A 22,349-nucleotide genomic window follows, 5' to 3' on the forward strand; every position below is an offset into this window, starting at 1 on the left:
TGTGGCTTCTCCGGATTATACGTGCCTTTAGTACTTACATAAGTGGCTTTATTTTTCTATCCATTTAGCCATGGGTAGCTTTCCCTAGTCTATCTCCACTTAAATTGCCTTTGGGTCTTCAAAATTACTGACTGGGAATAAAATACCTTCTTAAGACAGACAAAAATCAGCACATTGCTCTCTCTAGTGGGAATGGCAAACATCGTGTCCACCAGTCACATATATAATTGTTCTCTACGGCCTCGGTCTCTCCATTTTGACATTAATTAATCTGAAGCAATCTCCAAACTGCCCATGGGGCCAAGACCTCGTGCCTCCAAACCTTCAATTCCCATGATTGAATTTCACAGAGTTCATCTCTCCAGCCCTTAACTTTGCCACCTCACTAATGGTGATGGAGGAAGAGAAAAAAAAGAAAGGATACTAAAAAAAAGAAGAATAGGGAAGAAAAAAAACTTTCACTATCAGCCTTATTCTTTTTGCTATCCATCATGGGCCATAGAGGGGAGGATAAAGACAAATACAGCCAGCCAGAACCTCAGCAGAGAGCGAGAAGGATGACCCTCTTGGACTCTGGTGCTGCATTTCATTATCTCACCAAGTTCATTCATTCACTACCTTTGGACGGATTTGGCTCTTATAAACACTCCATCATACCGCTGCACTGCATTGTAGCAGGCTGATGAGACCAGGGCAGAACTACGAGGGTCAGATAAAGATGGAGTAAACGTTCATAATGATGTTATAAGTGAGAAAACAGAGTATAAAGCTCAATCAGGGGAGCGCTATATTTACCTCAGTCTCAACTTGTTTGAACCATGCTAATGTTAATGCGACTGTGGTAGCGTTTGGAGCTAATTGCTAACATCAGCATGCTTATACCTTGTAGTTTTTCATGCGTAGCACCATCAGACAATAAGGCTAAAGGCCGTCCATAAGAGGAACGATGGGTATTTAGACAATAAAGAGCCAGTATAAAGAGGCATGTTTTAAAAGAGGAGGGTTACCCAAGCTAAAACAGCTTAGGGGTGGTACTCTGTTTAAGATGGCTTAAACAGCTGAATAAAAATGAAGGTGCACTGCAAGAGATGAATAGAAAGTACTTCATAAAGCCAGTGGCAAAAACTCCCTCCTTGGTCATAATTTCAAAAACACTCCAAGTGACAATGCTAACGTCTAAATTTAGCTCGTTAACATGATAATATTTGCCGGTACTAAAAAGTAAAGTCATTATTTTTGCAAGCATTCAGTCTGAAACCAAACTACTGCACCAGTAAAACCTTTTCGTCTGATGGTGGTACTATGTGGGAAGTGAAAATGATCACCAGGGATGCTTTAATTCATCTGATGAGAACGTAAATGTCAGCAAATTTCATTTAATACATGTTCTCGAGGGGTCACCCGCTGAACTGATCGTCTTGGAACGTCTTCACCAACTCTAGGCTAATATTTCTCCTCTGCTAAGAGAATTCACAGAATCAGTAAAAACTAACCTCCTGGTGGCGCTAGAAAAGGTCAGTGGATCACTAAAGGCATTGAGATTCACCCTCTGGGTACTCTGGGTGTATGCGCTTCTATTCATAGCAATCCATCCAGTATTCTTATGAGCTATTTCAAGTCTGAACCAAGCGGTGGGCTGACAGATCAATATCGTCATCCCTACAGCATGATGTTAGCATGACTAATAATGTGTAAGGAGCTGAATAAAATAGCAGCCTACAGAAACTTAAAGCCCTTAATAATTTTACTGAGTCTGACACCTCACGGAGAGCCCTTTGCCCCGTCGCATACATACTTCCTCTGACACTCTGACAGTAACGGCATCATCGTCCAATCCTTCCTCCCATGAAGCGTGGCGGGGGAAGTAGACTTTGTGGAGTCTTGGCACTACAAGGCCCTAGATGCTGCTGCTGCAGGGGCACAGTAAGGCTGAGTAAGCCTGAGAAATCACACGGCTTTGGCCCTGCTGCAGCGTGGGATGGCTCATTGAGTCTGCAGGTATGGAGCTCAGAGTGAGGAATGACTGCAGTCTTTCACAGCTGGCCGGCTCTTCTCTCTCTCTTTCTCTCACCCTTGCTATCTTTTCATGTGCCCCCTTTTATTCCACAACTCTTCCTCTCCTGGGAAATGACCAAAACATCTTTCTTGCCTCTTACTCACACGTACGCTCAACCTCCTGAGTTCTAGCTTGACTCAGCCGCTTGTAGTCACTCTCGTATTAGCATGCGAGTGCTCCACAACATGTGAGCGCTGTTGCACTTGTGCGTGTGTTTTGTGAGTGTCCAGGCAGCTGCCAGGTTGGCTGACGGGTTGTGTTTGCGAGGTGAGAGATGACGTGGGGCTTGAAACGGCAGAGAAACTGCGTGACAGATGGCCTGTGTGACAAAGTGATTTTAGGGGCTCGACTGTGGTCGGTTGAGGTTTGGCACTAATGCAGGGGCTTGGCCTGCTGTTAGTATCTCCTTCCATCAGTGTATAGAGACACACACTACAAATGGACATGCTTGCATGAAGGAAATATGACAAAAAATGAACAGACATTGCTTTTCCCTTCTGGTATTATTATTTTTTATATACATAAAAGCTGGCCTTCAGTTTCTTTCATCGTGACAATATTTTTGAACCATTATTCAGTCACATAGAAGGCTGAAATCTCCAATTCCGCAAAGAAGCTGCCAGATGAAACAATACACAAACAGCAAGCACACACACACAAATACATCCCACGAAGATCTTACATGACGGGGTGAATTATAGGAGACTTCTTCTGTGGTTGCCTAGAAACTTGAGTGCATTTGCCTGACATCAAAACAGCAAAGCAACAAAGGTAGCCGCACACACCTCCACAAACACACACACAGAGACACAAGCTCCTGTGTAACTTTGATTCATTCTTACGCCTCCCCATCACAGGCTAATATACTCACAATCATCCATCGCCGACTCTGATGGCCCATTCCTTCGCTCTGAAGTTGAGCTGCAACTCAGCGGGTTTTCGCCGTTGGCCGTGAGGGAGTAAAACATCTATTGTGCGGGAGAGCAAACCAAGCGAACTAAAAGAGAGCCTGAAATTCCTGAAGCAAAGTGAAAAAGTTCTGGAGGTCACAGCGTTTTCAGCTGATGAAAGTGCAAGCTACTGCCTCAAAGTCACTTCATTGTATCAGAGCTCAGTTTATTGTTTCATTGTATGTGTCAGTCACTACCATTGCCTTTGGCATTGCATATCTCTATCCAATCTGTTCTGATATTTTAAGAACGCAGATCTGCTCCCTTTGCATCTCGCTGTGCAGCAAGAGAACAGAAAAGGTTACCCACGCATTTCCCAGAGTTGCACAGAGGCCACTTGAAATGTAAATCTCAGCTTTACCCCCCCCATATCCCGTTGTGGGTATTTAGTATTTAGTATTTATTTATTGTCATTGTCAAGAACAATGAAATTGCGTTTGGGGCTTCCATACAACCCAAAAAAAAGAAGAAAATAATAAATACCCCTTAAAACCCAAGTGTACATATTTAACCCAGTGTGACTCCAATGCAATAAGACAATCCTTAGCAATAATGTTCGTAGAAATTCAGACAAAGACCTGAGAAACATGACAAAATACAACAATGCAACCCATTCAATATTATTGTACTGTGAGATATGATATCAGATATGATAGTTATCTATTTAAGAAAGAGGGGGGGGGGGGGGGGGGCAGGAGGGGGAAGAGAATAAAGATATGATGCACCAATGCAGACCAGTTCATTGCTATTAAGAAGTTGGATATGGTTATTGTCCGTGAGAGGGGGGCAGAGAGTTCAGGAGCCTCACAGCCTGTGGATACAGGCTGTTGGCCAGTCTGGATGTTCTGGCCTGTATAGACCTGTACCTTCTCCCTGAGGGCAGCAGATGGAAAAGGTGGCGCGCAGGGTGATGTTGGTCCCGCAGGATACTGTGCACCCTCCTCAGACAGCGAGTGGGGAAGATATTACTGATCTCTGGCAGACTTGTTCCAATAATTCTGCCAGCTTCTTTCACCACCCGCTGGAGTGCTTGCTGATCGGCCTTGGTGCAGCTGGGGAACCACACTAGAAATCCATACGTCAGAACGCTGCTGATGGCACAGTTGTAGAAGTTCAACATCAGAGATCTGGGAATGTGTGCGCTCCGCAGTCTCCTCAGGTAGTAGAGGCGCTGTTGGGCCTTCCGTACAACTGAGGTGATATGGTTGCCCCAGGACAGGTCCTCGGTCACAGTTACCCCCAAGAATTTAAAACTGCTCACCCTCTCCACCGCCTCACTGCCAATGAAGAGAGGCAGATGGTTGTTATGGCCCCTCTTCCGGAAATCTACAATGATCTCCTTGGTCTTTTTGGTGTTTAAGACCAAGTTATTGTCGTGGCACCATGACTCTAGTTGTTGCACCTCTGTCCTATAGTTTGTCTCATCATTGTTGGATATAAGTCCGAGCACTGTAGTGTCATCTGCAAACTTAACAACATTAGCGACATTTTTATGAAAATTACCTGATTTGAATTTAGATGTGGATACAGGGGAGCAGAAGCATTCACAGAGGCATGTTCTGGTTTAACGAAGAGGCATATTAACAGGCTGTTGTCGACTCTCCAGCGTGTCTGTCAAAAAGACAGACACACTTTCAGTCACAGCCTTAAAGCTGTGTACGGCTGTTTGGGCTTTTGGAGCTTGATAGAGGGCTGCGCTCATTCACCAGGGGATAAATAGGTAATTGAACCGGAGGATGTCGCTATTAAAATATACAAAGGCGCAGACACACGCCACTGTCACTTTCTGTCTTGCTTCTCTCTTCTTTCTCTCTCTCTCTCACACACACACACACACACACACACACACACACACACACACACACACACACAGAAACAGACACACACATATCATAACCTACATGTTAAATCTTTACTTTCTGATAAGATGAATTTGCTGTTCAATGAACTTGAGAGAGCGGCGAGTGGCTTTTGTCTATCTGAAGGATTCGCACAATACTGAGCAGCTGGGTCTGATGGATATATGCATGACAGGGTTCAAACCCACTTGCAGCAAGCACCCTCTCTGCTAAAGTGTCCTTCACTAGCTCACCAGTTGTGCACATGATTGGTAGCTGACTCAAAAAATCTATAATATATGAAAAATTTAATTTAAGCCCTTTGAAGAAGGATTATATTTCCAAATGTAGCTGAACGCACCCTGAGGATTTAATGCAAATGAGTTCAATTAAAAAAAGGGAGGGAGTGCTTTTCAGATTATGACACTGACCTCTGACCTTCATGAAAGAGAAGATCTAGAGGAGATTTCCACACCTGAAAACAAGTGCATGACTAAGTAAATATGTTTAAAAAGAAAGAAAACAAAAGAAAAACTGAAGATCTTCCAAATCTGTCATCCCACTTGTAGCTCCAGCGCTCAGTGAGCTCTAGTCCTCTCCTCCACCTGCAGGACAGCTGTGCGCCGCTGCCACGTCTCTCCTCGCTGCTGCTGCTGCTGCTGCTGGAGTGGACGCGCAAAGTGGGGGCGCAGTCCTCAGCCATCAAAACCCTGCTCGCAACCCTGCGCAGCTGTAACCGCCAGCAGCACCGGGCGCATCAGCCGCCTCCGCTCCTTCCGCTCCTCTCGCACAGGCGCTGAGCGTTTTAGCGCAAGGAAAGTTTTGCTTTTAACGCGCCGTCGTTTTTTCGCCACACAGCGGAGGCATATCGTCTGTGGCGCAGCGCGACAGTGCGTTGTCCGATTACAGATCGTGCGCCGAGGAGCCACCGGCACCAGAGCGCTCCTCCGTGGGAGCAGAGATAGCACACGGGGCTCCTCCGCCGGCACGGAGACGGCACCATCTCCGTTTAACCGAGTTTTACTGAGGTCCATTTCTGACCAGAGGCACAGCTGAAGTGAGGATATTTTCTCCTTAGCTCATATTTGCTTTCTGTCTTTTTCCTCCGCGCTGTTCTCACCGGGACAAGACACGCAGCTTCGCTCCCTACTAGATGACCGGGAGTTGGACACCTCACTTGGTAAGACATGGAAAATAAAAAGCGTTTTTTTGTTTTTTGTTTTATTTTGAGCTCTGCGCCAGTATTGATGTTATTCAGATATGCGTCTGATTTCTGCATTTCTTAACATGTTTTTCTCCTGATCACAACGGACGACTTTAACTCATCTTTAAATGACATTTTGTACTTAAATCACACGTTAACATGCGTAAAAAATCCAAACAGTATCCGGCAGGATGGGGATAGGGTTGCATGCCTTGGGGCACATGCCTACACTTCTCCACAATGGGGTAAATAATCAGTTTTAGAAGTTTTGCATTGTGCTCTGCGACGTCTCGCCGCTTGGTGGTGCTGGCAGAGTGCGGCCATCAGCAGGTACCTCACAGCTTTCATCAGATCTTTACATCTCACACATTCGCAGCAGTGTCTGGCTTTTCGCTTTCCTCTTTCTAATATCTCGTTACAGCTGATTAGGGTTTCATATCACGATCTAATAGCTAAGCCTCTGCTTCATTCACTCCTTCCGACTTATTTTGGGAGATGCTTGGAAAATATGTGTGTCACAATTTTTAAAAAGAAAAGAAATAAGGGGGGAAAAGGGCCCAACAGTATAGCAAATGGCAGTGCACCAATCCTGAAAACATCAGTGGCTTCACAGGAGACAAGTTGTTGAATTTTCACATCCACATCTTCTTTAGTTAACCATTAAAACAAAATTTGATGTTATTCAAGGATTTATTCCACTTATTATTATTTTTCCTTATAATAAACGTCCTTGCTTTTATATGTAATGTTTTGCTCCTGCTTTAATAGAGTAAAGATTTCAATCTCTGCAGCTTTTGTTGAATTTTTCTTTCTCACCGTTTTGATTCCACAAGAATGAATGAGTGCCCTTTGAGAGACACAGATTTTCCGCAGTTTAATGCTAGTAATTTTCATTTAATCACAATAACAAGATGTGCCGAGTTTATTTCATTCTGCTGATCTCTTTGTTGAGGTATTCAAACTTTTCAGCCATGCACCTCAAATTAAATTCTGCTCACTCACACATTGCACAGCCAGAGCTGTCCTTGGAGGCTTTTTTTTTTTACCCAGGGTTTTTGTTAAACTATCAAAAAAAGAAAATAAAGAGAAGTTATTTTGCTATTGGAATAAAAGCTTCATTTTAACTTTTCTTATGTTGAAAAAAAATCAAGCAAGCAGAACTCTTCCACAAAAGCCAAACTGACATGGCATTCATCATATTCGTCAGTGAGTTGGTTAAAAAAATGAGAAAGGAGAAGTTAAATATACTGAGGGATCTGCTGTGAAGGGGGAAAAGAAGAGATGGAAAGATTTCTGCTGTCAGGAGTATATGTATGTGGTTCTGCTGCTACCTCAATGCCCCTCATGAGCCTGTCCTTGCAGCACGTTTAGAGGGTTGCTAATCTCCAACTGTGACTATGCTGATGAGTGTACATTATAATTGTTAACTAAGTTGCTTTTCCCCAATGTTTTTCCTGGCTTGAGGCAAACACCTTTTACAAAATCGTGCACATTTTTCTCACATGTCGTGTCCAGAATGTCCAACCCATGCCAAACTCTTTTCTCCATTCAGACTCGCTGTTTTTATCGGTTTTGCAAGGTTTTTTTGGATGTCTCTTAAGTATTGACCTTAAGGATGCTGGGACTCGAATGTGCCATCACACCAGTGGAAATAAGTGACCATCATCCAGATGGAAGAATTATTCAGGCCTTTTATTAGACGCTGGAAGCTAAAGTCCCTTTGGAAAAGAAAAAGGGGAAATAAAAGAGGAAATAAGTGCTAGGAAGTTTTTGGGACAAAATTGCTGAAATGCTTGAGAAATATTGAATGGGGAGAGAGGAAAAAAGGCTCAGAGCTGTAGTCATCAGTTTAAAGAGAGAAAAAGTAAACAATTAATTGAGGAAACTGCCATTTACTTTGAAGCTTAATAAATCTTTTAAGTAACTTTTAATCCAGATTAGTGGTTCTAGCTTCTCAGATGTGAACATTTGCTGCGTTTTCTTGGTCTCTGATAAAAGTGCATTTGTTATCTTTGAGTTTTGGACGGTTGCTTGGACAAAACAGGAAAAACTGCATTTGCTAATGATCGTTTACAGGGGAAACTGTAATAAGCAGTATTTGTGGCGTGCAAAAAAAAAAACCCCACCACCAACTCCTGCACTGACAGAGAGACGAGCAGCAGGCTCACATGAGCCCATTGTATGTAAACTTGCTCCACATTCCAGCGTGCTGTGAGGAGCAGCATATGATTAGCCGTGATTGATATTTGTGTTGCGTGGGGAGTTTGCCTGAGCGCTGACACAGAACCCCAGCAGAAACACAGCAATTAGTCCCAGCCTGAAGATGTTCTGCGATGACTCTGGTGGTGTCGGAGCACGGTGAGACTGTGTGGTCACCGTGGAAACTGATTGAATGACAAGCCCCATTGTTGTCGACCTTTGTGATTCAACATCCCCTCGGGGGTCGAGCTCCGTTGGGAGGGAAAGCGAAAGGCATTGTCTTGCACGTGCAAACTAAACAGCCATTAGCCTCTGGCCTCTCTAAGGCCCCATTGGTTACTTATTTGTGTGACACCAGCAAGATGGGGTTTTGTTATAGTTTGTCTCTGTACACGCAGCCTCACAAAAGATGTGAGTTTATTGGGTGAGAACTGCATGGAAGGGCAGATTTGACTAATTCTCCCCAAATGGATGATTTATTGCTCCTAAGCAAGGAAACTTGGAGTCGCAAACAATAGCTGAAGTGGTTTTCTGCTCATTCCCGCTGTGCTTTGTCCTCAAGCTACCACAGGCTATTTATACATCACAACCACTTTGCCATTATCTCATCCCTCCTCCTTGGTCCTCCTGCCACTTTTGAGTTCAAGACTGTGGCAGCTCCAGAGAATCATCCCACATGTTGGATGACTGTTTAACTTTATAATTCATTTTGAGGAGAGTTCAGTGCCCGTTTGTGCCATTTCTGACCTGTCCTGACACAAAAGAGAAAGTTGCCAGGGTGAAACTAAGCATTTTTTTCTCCTTTTCTTTCTTTTTCACTTCTGTCATTGTCAGTGATATAGCGAGATGGTGCAATGTTGCTATGGCTACTCTCAAGGTTTCTTACCGGGGATTTGAAAGGCTGTTGAGAGGAAATGAAAATGTTGGCAAAATGAAAGTTTATCAGCCACGCCACTTCTGTTCTTTAAAGGCCAAAGTGTCCTAACAGTTGCCACAGAGAGCGGAAGTTATGAAGTGGGATGCATAATGCAACCCCAAAGCATCTGTTGTTTATCCTCACAAAAGTCTACGTCTCTGTGTGCCGCACGGAGATCCGAGTCCCTTTCCGTCAAGGTCACCCGTGAAAGGTTTGACGCTTTTTAAAAAACAAACATGGCGCCATCTTTTCCAAAACTCACGTTGTGAGTCTGTTTTCCTGCGAGGACTATTATATTACAGTGCTGCTCAGTCGGGGTAAAGTGAGCTAAAGTAAAAACAAGGCACGTACAGGTGCAAAATTAAGACTGACATGCAAAAGAGGTGGAAATGAAACGATAAAAAAGTGCACGTGTAAAAAGAGACACACACACACAGACATGCACAAACACACCAGTTCTCTGATGGGACCTATCCTTGTAAAACAGACAGAGGAAGCTGTGGTAATTTCACACTGCATGCTAAACAGCAGAAGCAGCGCAAAGGCAGGTGTAGGAAATAATTTGAGTTCAGAGTGAGGCAGGGAGGTGTGAGCGAGCGATATGTGATCCTGGATGTGCTATTGCTTCTGCTGCTTGGATCCAAGAGTGAACGCCTGCGGTTTGAGTTAAACATCCCTTCGCATGTCCACACGTCAGAAGGAATTAGCACCACTAAACCAGCCGTCACTCGCCAGCACAGCTACACTGCATTAGCTCTGTCCCCCTCTTTCACGACAACCTCCAACCCCACTCAGATAGTGGAGGAATCTGTCTTTTAACCACGATGCCAGCGCAGGCGAAACACAGAGCGGACTATTTGGGTCATGATTGAATAATCCCCAAAGCCTCTTTCTCCCTACTAAGGATCAAGCTGAGAGGGTGTTTGAAAGGTTGAACAGAGAAGGCTCCCAACTTTCACTCTTTTTTTGTGACATCAGGAGAGGCGATTATTGTAAACTTTAAGTTTCGGAGTGTATTGTAGTCTTCCATTTACACTTGCGTCGGGATGAAGCTAGCCAGGAGAGTCGCTGAGAGGTGGGGGGTAGGATGAGAAGGCGGGAGCGTGGAGAGAGTGTGTGATGAGGTGTAATGAGTCAGGGGAAAAGAGGTGAAAAGAGGCTTTTTTTTCTTTAAAAGAGAGGCGGGGGCAAAAAAAGAGTGGAGGAGAAGCTTTGCTGGTCTTTGTTTATTGACTGATTGAGTGCCACGGGGCTGTTTGAAGGGTGAAATGAGTCATGAGTTGTCACCGAACACACATGCAGACATACACAGGGGGAAATACACACTTTTCTCCCTCTCCGGGCCGTCACCCTGCTGTATTTCTCTGGAAGATGAATGACTTTGAAGCATGAATGAGAGGATCATTTGATAGCGGCGCTCAGCTCGTATATTTCCCCTTTTGTAGGAGCTTCTTCTTTCAGGCTGCAGCTTGTACCTCTGAGATGAGAGCAAAACTGGACTGCCTCCTGCGAGACTTTGAGACTCTTTGCTATGTATAGTCACAACTAAATTAGGCGCCCACCCACTACTAAAGCAGGCCCATGTGTGTGATTTCTGCGCTTTTATTTGTGTTTACCGTATGCCTTCGAATAAACAGGAGACTATGTAGCTCGCAATCGGTCGCGGGTTTGAGTTTTTTTTTTTTTTTAACTCCTCGTGGGACGAAAATGCTTGCTCCTTATCTTTATGGAGCATATCATTATACGATAAGAAGCTTTTTTGATGTGATGCGTTTAGTACTATCGGAGCTTCATCTATCGCAGCGCCACAAACAGCCGGAGAGGCTCTAATTTGATCAGTGAGAGGATATAAATACAGAAAATACTTTAATCTTCAGCAAATGAAAACATTTACCTGTACTTTGAAATCATTACGATGGGCTAATCAGTGCAATATCCTCGAAAAAAAAGACAAGAAAAGGAAGTGAAGAAAAAATATTCAAGTTGCAAGAGGATGCGTCCCTCAGCAGATGAAGGAGGAAACGGAATTACAGAGGGTGCTATATTCTTTTTTATCCGACCTCATATGAAAGTTTGCGATAACATCTAAAAAGATAAAGCGGCCCACTTCTTGTAGTTTGGCCACGCGGGGAAAAAAATGGGAATGGAAGAGAGATGCAGAGGGAGATTAGAGGAGAGACATAAAGAGAGAAAAGGAGAGGCGACAACGCAGATATAGGTGAAAAGATAAGAGCTTAAGTTTGCCCAACAAAGAGGGGAGGTGCCTGCTTTTTGAATGGAAAAATAAAGGGCAGGGGAAAGAAAACTGAAGAAATGGAGATGGAAAGGGTGATAGGCAGATGAGCAGACAGGCAGGGTGAACGGGTCTGAGGGAAATTGTTAAGTGTACAAGGAGGAGGTTCCCTCAAGAGGCAGCAGTCCAGTCTGTTCCCGGATGCATCTGTCTGCTGGATTCAGCTGTCAGTGCAAGACGTCCTCAGAGAGGGAAAAAGGGGCAGGACAGGACCAAACAAGACAGAGAAAAGAGAGCTAAGACATCAAGAGAAGGAAAGATGATGAAAGACAGGAGGCAGAGGAAGAGGACAGGTGATAGAAAAGAGTAAGGCAATGAAAGGGAAAATTGGTATAAAGGTTATATGTCTATGTCACTTTTCAAAATCCTCAAAATCTCTACTTTTACACTTTCAGATGTGTCCTGACTGCATTCCTTTACTGTCTCTTCAGAAAAAAAAACAATTTTATTTGCCACAAAGATCAGAGAAGCTCATTTCCTTGTCCCAGCTGCCTCAGTTTGAAGCAGAAATTTGGCAGTTTTTGCCAAATATCTGCATCCCGGGTTGTGGAAAATAGTTAAGAAGTTTTTTATTCTGAATAGGTTGACACAGCGTCTCCTTTTTTATGCTTTTACAAGTTTCTAATCCACTCTACTTTTGGAAATATGCGTCAACGGCTGCTTTGTAGCTACTTTTTTTTTTTTTTAAGATCTTATACAAATACCCATAATCAGCTTTAAAAATATGCTTCAATATAAGAGATTAAACAAATAGCCCCCAAGATTTCTTGGCTTAAAAACTACACTGCATTTGGGCTTCTTATTGTTGGCAGTTCCCCCAAAGAACCATTGGCATTTATCGTCTAAAATTTTACACCAAAAGATGAAAACGCCACAAACCAGAACAAATCCAGAACAGAGATTGTCTTTCCCACACTGCTTATTATCTCAGGATTATACTTAGATCACTCTTATGACCCTTTGGCTCTTACTTTGAATACCTGGACTAAATATTTAACATCATAAAAACCAACCACAGCGGTGGAACACTTTTTCCACACTGATCCATTATTACTGCTTATCCAAGGTAATCATTTAATTGGATCCATCCATTTTCTACTGCTTATTTAATTCGGGATAGCAAGGGGGTTTTGAGCCTGTCCCACCTGACATATAGTAAAAGGTGGGGTAAAGGTCGGCAGCCTATCACAGGGCCAACACAGGGTGACAAACAGCCAGTTAGATTTACATTCACGTCTACAGTCAATAACATAAAGGTCAATAATAATAGGATCATAAGTAGTAATAACTTACAAAAGAGTTTTTATGTGATGAACTATAATTTAATTGTTGTATTGATATTTTAGCTTTTTAAACTTTTTTCACACTTGCAGTGTTTCATCCATTTAGATCGAGCTCTGGTTCGTTTTCCCCTGGGTGTGGTTCATTTATGCAGGTGTGAATAAAGTAATCGTGGACCAAAGCAACCGCACCAAGACCTAATGGAGGAGGTGGTTTTGGTGCGATTCCAAATTAACTCAAGAGACGTTCGTTTATGGTGTGAACGTGAGCCAACCTCAATCCGAACCAGCTACCAGGTGTACGTTTGAGTTGAAAAACGTCTTGTAGCCATGGATTCGTTGTATTCTGGGATGTGGAAAGGTACTAGAAATGTGCAATGGTCTGTAGGGGACAGCAACTAGCCGTGAAATCAAGGTGAATTCTCTGTGTTCTCCAATAAAGAAGAACATGGCACCTTCTTCCTGTATTTACTTGTGTTGCTCTCGGTCCAGACACATCTGGCCAATGAGTGGACTGACTTGGATTTTTCTCTGTGTAGAAAAATCAGGAGGAAAAGCTTAAAGTTTAGCAAATAGTAAACAAACTATAGGTTAAAACACTCTTATGTGAATGATCTCAATACTGCACGAGGTTCATGCAGCTGTTTTTAGCCTGACTGAAGGAATCATGGAATTAAAAGCTAATATCTCCCTTAAACATGCAAAAGTGAACAACAAAGGTTAACAACATCCATTTGTCCATCAAGAATAAGTTGTCTATCAATTCCACAATGTATATAACATCGAAGCACTTACAAATGTATTATGTTTAATAAAATACCATAACATAAAAGCAAGAAAACACAGTCGTGTGGCAAAGAGCTCCTTGTTTTCAAACCTTTGCCCGCAAACAGTCTTCAGACATGAGACTCTCATGAGTCACCCTCTTTACCGGTCTGTGTGGAGCTTCAGTGCGAATGTGTAGTCTACCCGGTCATAGGCACAATGCCTTCTCAGTTCTGAAGGTGAAACCACACAGAGGATGTGTGGTCCGATCTAAACCACCAGCAGTGAGTAACAAACCACTTATTATTCCTTCTGAATAACATTTCATTCTTACTTAAATAAACTATTAGGAAGAATGAGCCCTCAGCTGGAAACTGGGTGGATGCCTGCCAGGAGCAGGTACCTTATTTTGTAGCTTTTCAGCATGTTGAGCTGGCTGGATTTTTAATATTACTATTGTTGTTATTATTATCTGCGTATAAGAGGATGTGGTCATGTGGAGCTGACTGCTGTTGCACGCAGGTGAGAGTTTGATTTCACGGGCTAGTTTGTTGTGGAACATTAAGTCGAGCCAGGTACTGGGCTTCAGCGATAAGGATATCAGTTGCTCCAAAAGACAATGAGTAATTGTAGAGGTATTGCCATCAGTATCCTTTTTTCAGTAGACAGTGTAATACAGTCATCTGATTATGCTGAAACCAAAGAATGTTTCTATCCTGCTCCGGCTCTATTGTGTTGCTCAGTTCCCCAGAGAAGTGAGTTACGTTCAAGAGTTGTGCTGACTCTCTGCCTGTGCTGCTTCCGCCGTGCTGCCCTATTGGGACTGAAGAGGATTGTTAAAAGATGCTTTAGGATGAGATGAGATGTGTTTTTTTTCCTCCCCTCCCTCCTTGTTCCTGCATAGAAAAAAGAAAACTCAAATACAAGGAAACTCCAAAGCGCCTAAAACACACATTGCATTGTACACATAGTTTAAGGTGTGTATTGTGTGTATTTCTGTGGTACGGAGGAGATGAGCTTTAAACCCTGCAGCATCGCGCAGTGTAGGCTGAGATTCGACTAAGGAAAAGAAACAGAGGCTGTCAGATGGAAAAGTGAAATCAACAAATAATTCCCTGAGAATAGGCAGAGAGAGTAGAGGCAGTAGCAAAAATATCTCTGTGTACAAATATGAGAAATAGGAATACTTCTGCTCTTTGTTTCACATGCAGCTCAGGCGCATATATGCAGGACTCTGGAGGTCAAGCAGGATGCAGTGGCTCAAGAGGAAAGGCTCCAATTTCACTTTCTCAGGAATGGGTTTGGTCGCAACCCCGGCCTGACCCTAAATCTGACCCCTCCTCCCCAGCTGCCCTTTCAAATACAGATACATGCAAAAATGGAGGAAATGTGCACAGATGCAAAAAAAATCTTGCAAATTTTGCATAAAATTTTGCACAAAACGAAAAGCCCAAGTTTTCCTTAATGAGCACCAGCTGAGATGAGCTCAACAAAATAGATTTTCTGTTGCAGGTAAAACCCTCTGCAGTTGTTTTTGATTTAAGCCTCAGAACTCTTCAGACAGGCGCAGTGAGCGAGGGAACTCCTACGCAGCGGATAAATTTCCTCTGGACTTGCCCTGCCGCCACACTGTGTTGCGGTGCTCCGCTTGTCATTAAAAATAGACTTCTGCCCTTATGAAGCCAGGGGCCCCGTAGCATCCTGATCTATTTTGTGCTTCACGCTATTCCCCAAGGGCTTTCTGGGTAGAAAAGTACTCCCATCACTGCAACAGCAGAGGGCAAAAGGGCACCCTTTCTCGCAGGGTCAATGTCGTTTTATTGACTATAGAAGATCACACAAAAAAAAAGGAGTTGTATTGCACAATGTGAAGAGGAAGCTGTTGCTAGACACCATCAAGCAGCTGATACTCAGGAGGTAATTGTGCGAATAAAGCCCATTTCTTTCTTTTTAATGTCTCCGATTGTGTTACAAAAGCCTGAGATATGCATCTGGAGATCCACAAACCATTCTGGGTGTTTTAGAGAAAATTAGACATCTCTTCTTTCCTCAGCCCCATTACAATATCCACCCTCCTTCTCACCCTGCACTGAAAACCATGATGTTACTGCTATACTCATCCCCAGAGGGAAGAAATCTTTTTCGCTTACCTTCGTCTGATACGGGGGAAGGTCAGGGAGCACAGTCATGATTCAGTAACTCACTGAGGGGTGCCAACAATCCTTCTTCCCACTTTAACTCGGAGTGTTTGTGTGTTAATTACATAACAGCAGAATTTGGAGCCGTTTTGTTTTCATTTATTGCTGAATTATAGTTGGCTTCCAGCAACTAGGAAAATAAGATAATCTATATAAAACTGTCATTCCATTTTACAGGGACGCTGATCCTGATTTGTCTGGTCTTTTAAACCCAGTGTGCTTCTTAGCCTGTCTGCAGTTGTTGCTGCCTCTGCAGGCCACTTTGCTACCCACCTTTACCCCAGCCCTTCCTTTTTATGTTGACTCCATCAAAGCCATGTGTTGTGTCCGTGGTGGCTACTTTGTTCTGTATTCTTGTTTTTGCTCCTCTCAGCTTCAGGCTTTATATGTATGCACGTGGACGGGCAGAGAGGTCCCAGAATAGAGCCATACCTCTAAATATAATTAACTGTAGATAGGACACTAATCTCCTTTGAATGAAAGTATCTCTGGCTGAACTAAAGTTCAAGGAAATCCTCTGTTAAAAAGAACTTTTTAAAAAAGTTTACTAAATTTTTGATGATAATTGTGTTAATTAATGGTGATCACAGTAAAGTCAAAATATAATTAGAGTTTGCCATGATTCACTATGGTGGCTGTGGCAGATCACCTAATGTAATCTGTCACTGTCGTCAACGCAGTTGCACACCTACGCTGACTCCTTATATATTTTGATTAACACTTTCTCCTTCCAAATATATGCTTCTTCTTAGCCTGGTTTTTAAAACATATGTGGACTACGTGCGATTTCTCAGCCTCTCTGGAATCCAGGGTTCATAATTTTTAGCTGAAGCAATTATACTAATTGGCAGATTACGCTTACGTTATTTCTTCTTTGATTCTCACTCTTTAGTGCTACATCTCCCCCCACCCCCCCACTGTCAGTGTAAATCGATGACATTCAGAGTTCTCGCTGAACTCCTGAGCTTCCCAGACGCCGCTAAAGCCAATTAGTTGTTGGCAAAATAATTAAAAACACCTTCAGCACGACATTCAAAAATGTCTCAAACACATCAATATTTAGCCGCGGAGCATGATTAACGGGAAGGAGACAAAAGGATGTTAATTACAGTTTACAGCCACATGATTTACTGCTTTTGTTGTAAAGCATTGGCAGCAGAACGTACCTGGACAATTACGCAAACTCTTATCTCTGCCTCAGTGACTACATTATAATTTAGCCGCACGTCTGATTCGGCGTCTGATTCCTCCCAGTCTGTCACTCAAAACTACCCATTTCTTTTTTTCTTTCCATCGTGTACACGCGTCCTCTCCTTAAAAAGAAGACAAATGTTCAGCGGTTTTATTCTCCTGAAAACAGCTTTCGTGCCCACGCGAGAAAAGCTTAACATTTCTAGCCGTATACGCGGCGGTGTGGACGGTGCAGAAGGAACAAAGTAAAAGTGAGTGTAGCCTTGGTGAGTTTAGAGGTTAAGAAGTAACATTGTAGAAGTTAAGCACACCTGGAGGCCACATGTGGATTACCCCACCCGCCTCCACCAGCGTCCCCGGGTTGCAAAACTCCATCGTCATCATTACAGCTTAGGGTGGAGGGCACTGGCGTGCACAGATAGAGACGAGGTGGTGCTGAAGCACTTGCCCTTTTGCCCTCAGTCCAAAAAAGTGCCCTTTTGAAAGACGTGATTTTTTTTTTTTTTTAAAGCTGCGCGATTTAAAAAGGTGTGAAAATAATGGCTTGATTTGTGCCCCTTCTTCAAAGACACCCGAACCCTGTCGCTTTTTCACTGTCACCGTGTCACGTGAACACGCTCGCAGTTCATTTGTTGTGAGGCGTGTAGCAGCGGCATGACATAGGAGTACTTGGAGTAGGCATAGTAGGCTAACTATAGCGACTGGGAGCCACGGCGGACAACACGGCAGCTCTTTCCCTTCCCAACCAGTCAGGTAACCCATGAATCGAGTGAAATTATTCTGTTTGCCCTCTAAGACCAACCTGCAATTGTTTTGTTGTGAAGTAGCCTGTCAGAAACTGCACATGACAAACTTTGCCAGCTTACCCCTCCATCCATCCATATGGATAAACAAAAAAACGACACATTTAAAATGTAACCTAAACCATTTAGGCAACCCCACTCTCCATCAATTCTGACCTTTTTGCATACACTATTGAAAATATCACGTTATGCTATAGGCTACATGCCGTTAGGCAGAGGGCTCTTTTGAGCCCATTTTTCGTTACAAATTTTAGGATGATCTCACGGAAATCTGTGAATAAATACAAAGTTTTCAAACTGAAGTCAGTGACGGGAAGACATCACACTTTTTAGAGATGGAACTGCAGAAAAACCTAAAACCTTGACATGATTATGAATAATAGAATTATGGACGTTTCTCCGTTTTTGTGGATTAGCCTTTCCATAACTAACGTCAACTACTGTCCTACTTTGGTAAGATTGAAATTAATGTCTTTGACTGTCTTTAGTAGGTGTCTCCTGTGAGAAAGTTAGAACACCGTCCAACTGTCTAAAGATGCAGTCTTTAGCCTAACTGGTTGTTACTGACTCAGCGATGCTCGCAGACATTTACGCACTGTGTTGTGACCTGATTGTGACAGAACAGTGACGTTGTTATTGGTAGTTTGAAGGGTACGGTGTTGGGGGTGGTGCATGTTAAAAGTTTTGAGAAGCACTGGTTAGACATGTTAATTTTTTTTTGGTGTAACATATTGGCAACATTAACACATTAATTTGCTAAAGGAAAAATAGGCAGTTCCCAATTGCCTGTGAAAACGACCATTCTGCCCTGTTCTTGTAATGACCACAGTCAGTCTTATTCGTTCTCATACATTTTGGTCTATTTATTTACTAATTTCAGCAAGCATAATGCCTAGGAAAGAGAGGCTGAGAAAGGAGAAAGAAAGGGATCTACAACAGGCAGCTCAGGGAAGCAGTTCTCTGCTCTCCTGGATGAAAGCAAAGGAAAATGAAGATGAAAGGTCAGAGTCAAGGGCAGAGTCAGGTTCTATTTTAATGTTTTAATGTAACCTGCTCCTTGCAGTTAATTCTATTGAAAAATCTTAAAAGCTGTTCACACTTAGTTTTTAATGAACTTAATCAGCAGGCATTGAGCTAACTATTATTTTGTACCTACGAAAGTTATTTCTATGTTACAAGACTTGCAGTATGGGTTATTATTAAAACTATCTGTTTAAGCTTATTATTATGATAAATAATAATACTATTATTATTATTATTGTTCCATTGTAGTCAGTCACAGCAGGGAAGCAGCTCTATGCCATCTACCAGCATAGCAGAAGAGGGAGATATAGAAACAGATGAAGCCGCGACCAATGCAGCAACAGGTTCAGTTAGGCCTACAGACACTGATGTAGTGCTCTCTGAAGACCACAATGAGGAAGAACAGATCGATCACATAATGTCAAAGTTAGCAGCTTTACAATACCCAACAGATCCAACACACATCCATACATTTAAAATAAAGCGCAATGACAGATACGTTTCAATGTGCTGCAATGTGGGCCCATGTCAGCCTGATATACCTTACCCAAAAACTGAGGGGAGATCATTCCAGAAACAGTGGTTTTCTGCTAATGTGTGGCTGGAATACTCACCCACTGCTAATTCAATGCATTGTTTTAGTTGTCGGCTTTTCCTCTCGGATGAAAAATATAAAAGCAGAACAGCCTGGACAACTGATGGCATCAGAAAGTGGAGTACTGCTCTTGAAAAAATCAAACAACACTCCAGCGCAGAGATGCACATGACAAGCATGGTTAGATGGATCAATTTCCAGAAAAAGGCCCTTCAGTCTGCATTTGATGTTTCAGACGTAAAAGGGGTGGAAGTTAGAGAGCGAGAGAGGCAGACAAACAAAGAAATCCTGACAAGATTAATTGACCTAACAGTGTATCTTGCACGTCAGGGACAAGCATTCCGAGGTCATGATGAGAGTGAGTCCAGTGATAACCGTGGCAATTTTCATGAATTAGTCAATGTATTTTCCCGCTACGATAGTGTGCTGAAAATGCATTTGGAAAAAATTGCCACAGTTAAAGCCACCAAGACAAGGCCCCAGGTGTCACTGCTTTCCAACAGAAGTCAAAATGACATCATTGCAGCACTAGGAACTTACATCAGGAAGGAGATACAACGTGAAATAAAAGAGGCTGAAATGTATTCCATTCTACTTGATGAAACCTCTGATGTTTCACACAAAGAGCAAGTGTCATTTGTTGTGCGATATTTTCATCATATGCAAATAAAGGAGAGATTCATCGAAGTGTGCAATGTTGATACAACTACAGGCCAGGAGCTGGAGAATACAGTGTTCTTGCTTCTGCAAAAGAATGGCCTAGAGATGAAGAACATGTATGGTCAAGGCTATGATGGAGCAGCCAACATGAGTGGCATGTATAAAGGTCTCCAAGCTAGAATCCGTGCACACAATGAGAAGGCCCTCTATGTGCACTGCAAAGCCCATTGCCTCAATTTGGTACTAGTGGAGGCATCAAAGTCCAGCAAGCATTTTGTGACATTTTTCAACTTGGTGGAGAAATTGTATGCCTTTTGCTCAGGCTCCCCAAAGCGTCATGCTGCCTTGGTCAAATTTCAGGAGTCTCTCTTTCCTGGACAACGTGTTATGGAGCTCCAGCAGCTGTCAGATACTCGATGGGCTTGCAGGGAAAAAGCACTGAAGGCACTTCAGAGAAATTTGAAAGCCATTTTGATGCTCCTTGATGACATCAGTGACAGTGACCCACCTAACCTGGCCCAAGGTGATGCTCAGATGTACAGAAATGCCATTAATTTTATGTTCATTCTCTGCATGGAAATCACCACACCAGTATTCGAAGTCACTGCTTTGGCATCAGATTCTCTGCAGGAAGAAGGGTTGGACCATTCCACTGCCTACAAGGTAATTGATGGTGTGCTTCACACATTGCAAACCATGAGGTCTGAGGAGAAATTTGGAGAGATATTTAGATGTGCATCAGAGAAGGCAGAGAGTTTCAACATTCCAGTACCTACCGTGGTGCCTGGTCAGGAGAGAAAGCGGAAAGTTCCAGTGCGTTTCCAACACAGCACCACAGTGTCTCAAGTAGGTGCTCAGTTTGAGTCAGTGGAGGCATATTTCAGGAGTGGTGTATATTTCACCTTTCTGGACATCATGACTGGGGAACTGAACAGGAGGTTCAAAGGGGACAATACTGGAAGCCCAACGGCCAGAATCATTCAGTCCTTCCAGCCCTTAACTGTGCATGCTAACTGGGTAGGCCCACCAAACCCAGAAGCCATTGAAGCTGTCCACATCCTCTGTGAATTCTATGGAGAAGATGAGGACCAGCTCAAAACAGAATTAAAGGTCTTCCACTCCAGCTTTAGTTCAAAAGACCTCAGAGAAATATTTCTGATACTGAGGGAAAACAATGGCCAGCTGATCTTTCCTGCCTTTGTCAAAATGATTCAGATCTACGCAACACTACCAGTGACAACTGCGACAGTTGAAAGATCTTTTTCAAAGCTAAAAATAATCAAAAATAAACTAAGAAGTTTGTGTGGAGAAGAAAGGTTGTCTGATCTCCTCTTGTTGGCCATTGAGAAAGATGTGGAGATCAATTACAACGAGGTCATCAACATCTACAAAGACATGGCACCAAGAAGGATGCTTCTTTAGAGCAGTACACTCCATTTAATGGACACTTGAGAATATGTATGTATATAGTTTAGAGTTGGATACAGATTTTATCTTTTTGTGGTGTGATTTTTGATTTTTAGAGAATGTTTTGAAATAAAAGTCAAATTGCATTTAACCTGTGCGATTTTTTTATTATAAAAAGAAAAGGTTTTCCACATATGCAAAAAGTGCCCTTTTTTCCCCCTGGAGCACTTGCCCCCCAAAATGTCTGTGCACGCCACTGGTGGAGGGGATCATTAAGTCATTATTTATGTGCTTTCTGCTGTTTTATCACCTCCAGACACCGTCTCACAGTGCAGACACCCACACTCACAGTCCCAGAAGAATAACATAATTGTACGAGGCAGCCAGGGGGTCCCGTCTAATAGAAAAAGTGCAGACATTAACAGTCTGGGCCAGCTGTAGATACGATTCAGGCCCCCCCCCCCACCCGGCTCATTTACACCTAGTGTTGTTTGTGTTTATTCACATGCTGCTCCCAGAGTGAGTCTTCACCGAGTTTTTACAGGCAATTTCCCCTTTACAATAGTGGTAGTTTACTGGACGAGCCCAATTAAAAGCACGCTGCAAAACAGAGCGCTTTAAAGTCAGCAGCTTCTTCCCGTCCCCGCAACATGCTCGCAGCCTGTAAAAGCAGACAGGCTGTCGCAGGTATTTTTGTGCAGACTGGTTTATTTTAAGCTGTACGTCCTTTTTGTCAGGGGACAAATCTGAATCCATTCTCACCCTCTCTGTTGTCATTTCACAGCGTGATGGTTGATTGCAGTCATATGTTTGCAGTTTGCATTAAACAAAACGATAAAAAAAAAAGGATGGGTGAGACTCGAGGTGTAGAGGAGGTGGTGGGGAACAGGCTGTGAAACAGACCTGCTTTGTGCTGCACCTGGAGCCCTGGCTTGTATGAAAGGCCGCCTAGAATCAGCTCTCTGGACACC

At 43.1% G+C, this 22,349-nt stretch overlaps 2 protein-coding genes across 2 annotated transcripts in view; both read left to right on the plus strand.

The window, feature by feature from the left end:
• The first annotated feature begins 5,767 nt into the window (after window positions 1–5,767).
• Window positions 5,768–22,349, plus strand: part of sema5a (sema domain, seven thrombospondin repeats (type 1 and type 1-like), transmembrane domain (TM) and short cytoplasmic domain, (semaphorin) 5A) — a 171,774-nt gene continuing 155,192 nt past the window's right edge. Inside the window, exon 1 of the mRNA XM_085362966.1 lies at window positions 5,768–6,024. The gene's annotated coding sequence lies outside the window, so the exon portion shown is untranslated. The remainder of the gene's footprint in view (window positions 6,025–22,349) is intronic.
• Window positions 18,978–21,393, plus strand: LOC146625736 (uncharacterized). The gene is made up of 3 exons (XM_085362437.1): window positions 18,978–19,414; window positions 20,744–20,758; window positions 21,008–21,393. The coding sequence occupies exons 1-3, from the start codon at window positions 18,991–18,993 to the stop codon at window positions 21,391–21,393; spliced, it is 825 nt and encodes a 274-aa protein (XP_085218563.1). The 5' UTR covers window positions 18,978–18,990.

Source organism: Diplotaxodon limnothrissa, linkage group LG9 (genome assembly GCF_057381915.1).
Source record: "Diplotaxodon limnothrissa isolate DT_005_m linkage group LG9, D_limnothrissa_male_GT1.1, whole genome shotgun sequence".
Lineage (NCBI taxonomy): Eukaryota > Metazoa > Chordata > Actinopteri > Cichliformes > Cichlidae > Diplotaxodon > Diplotaxodon limnothrissa.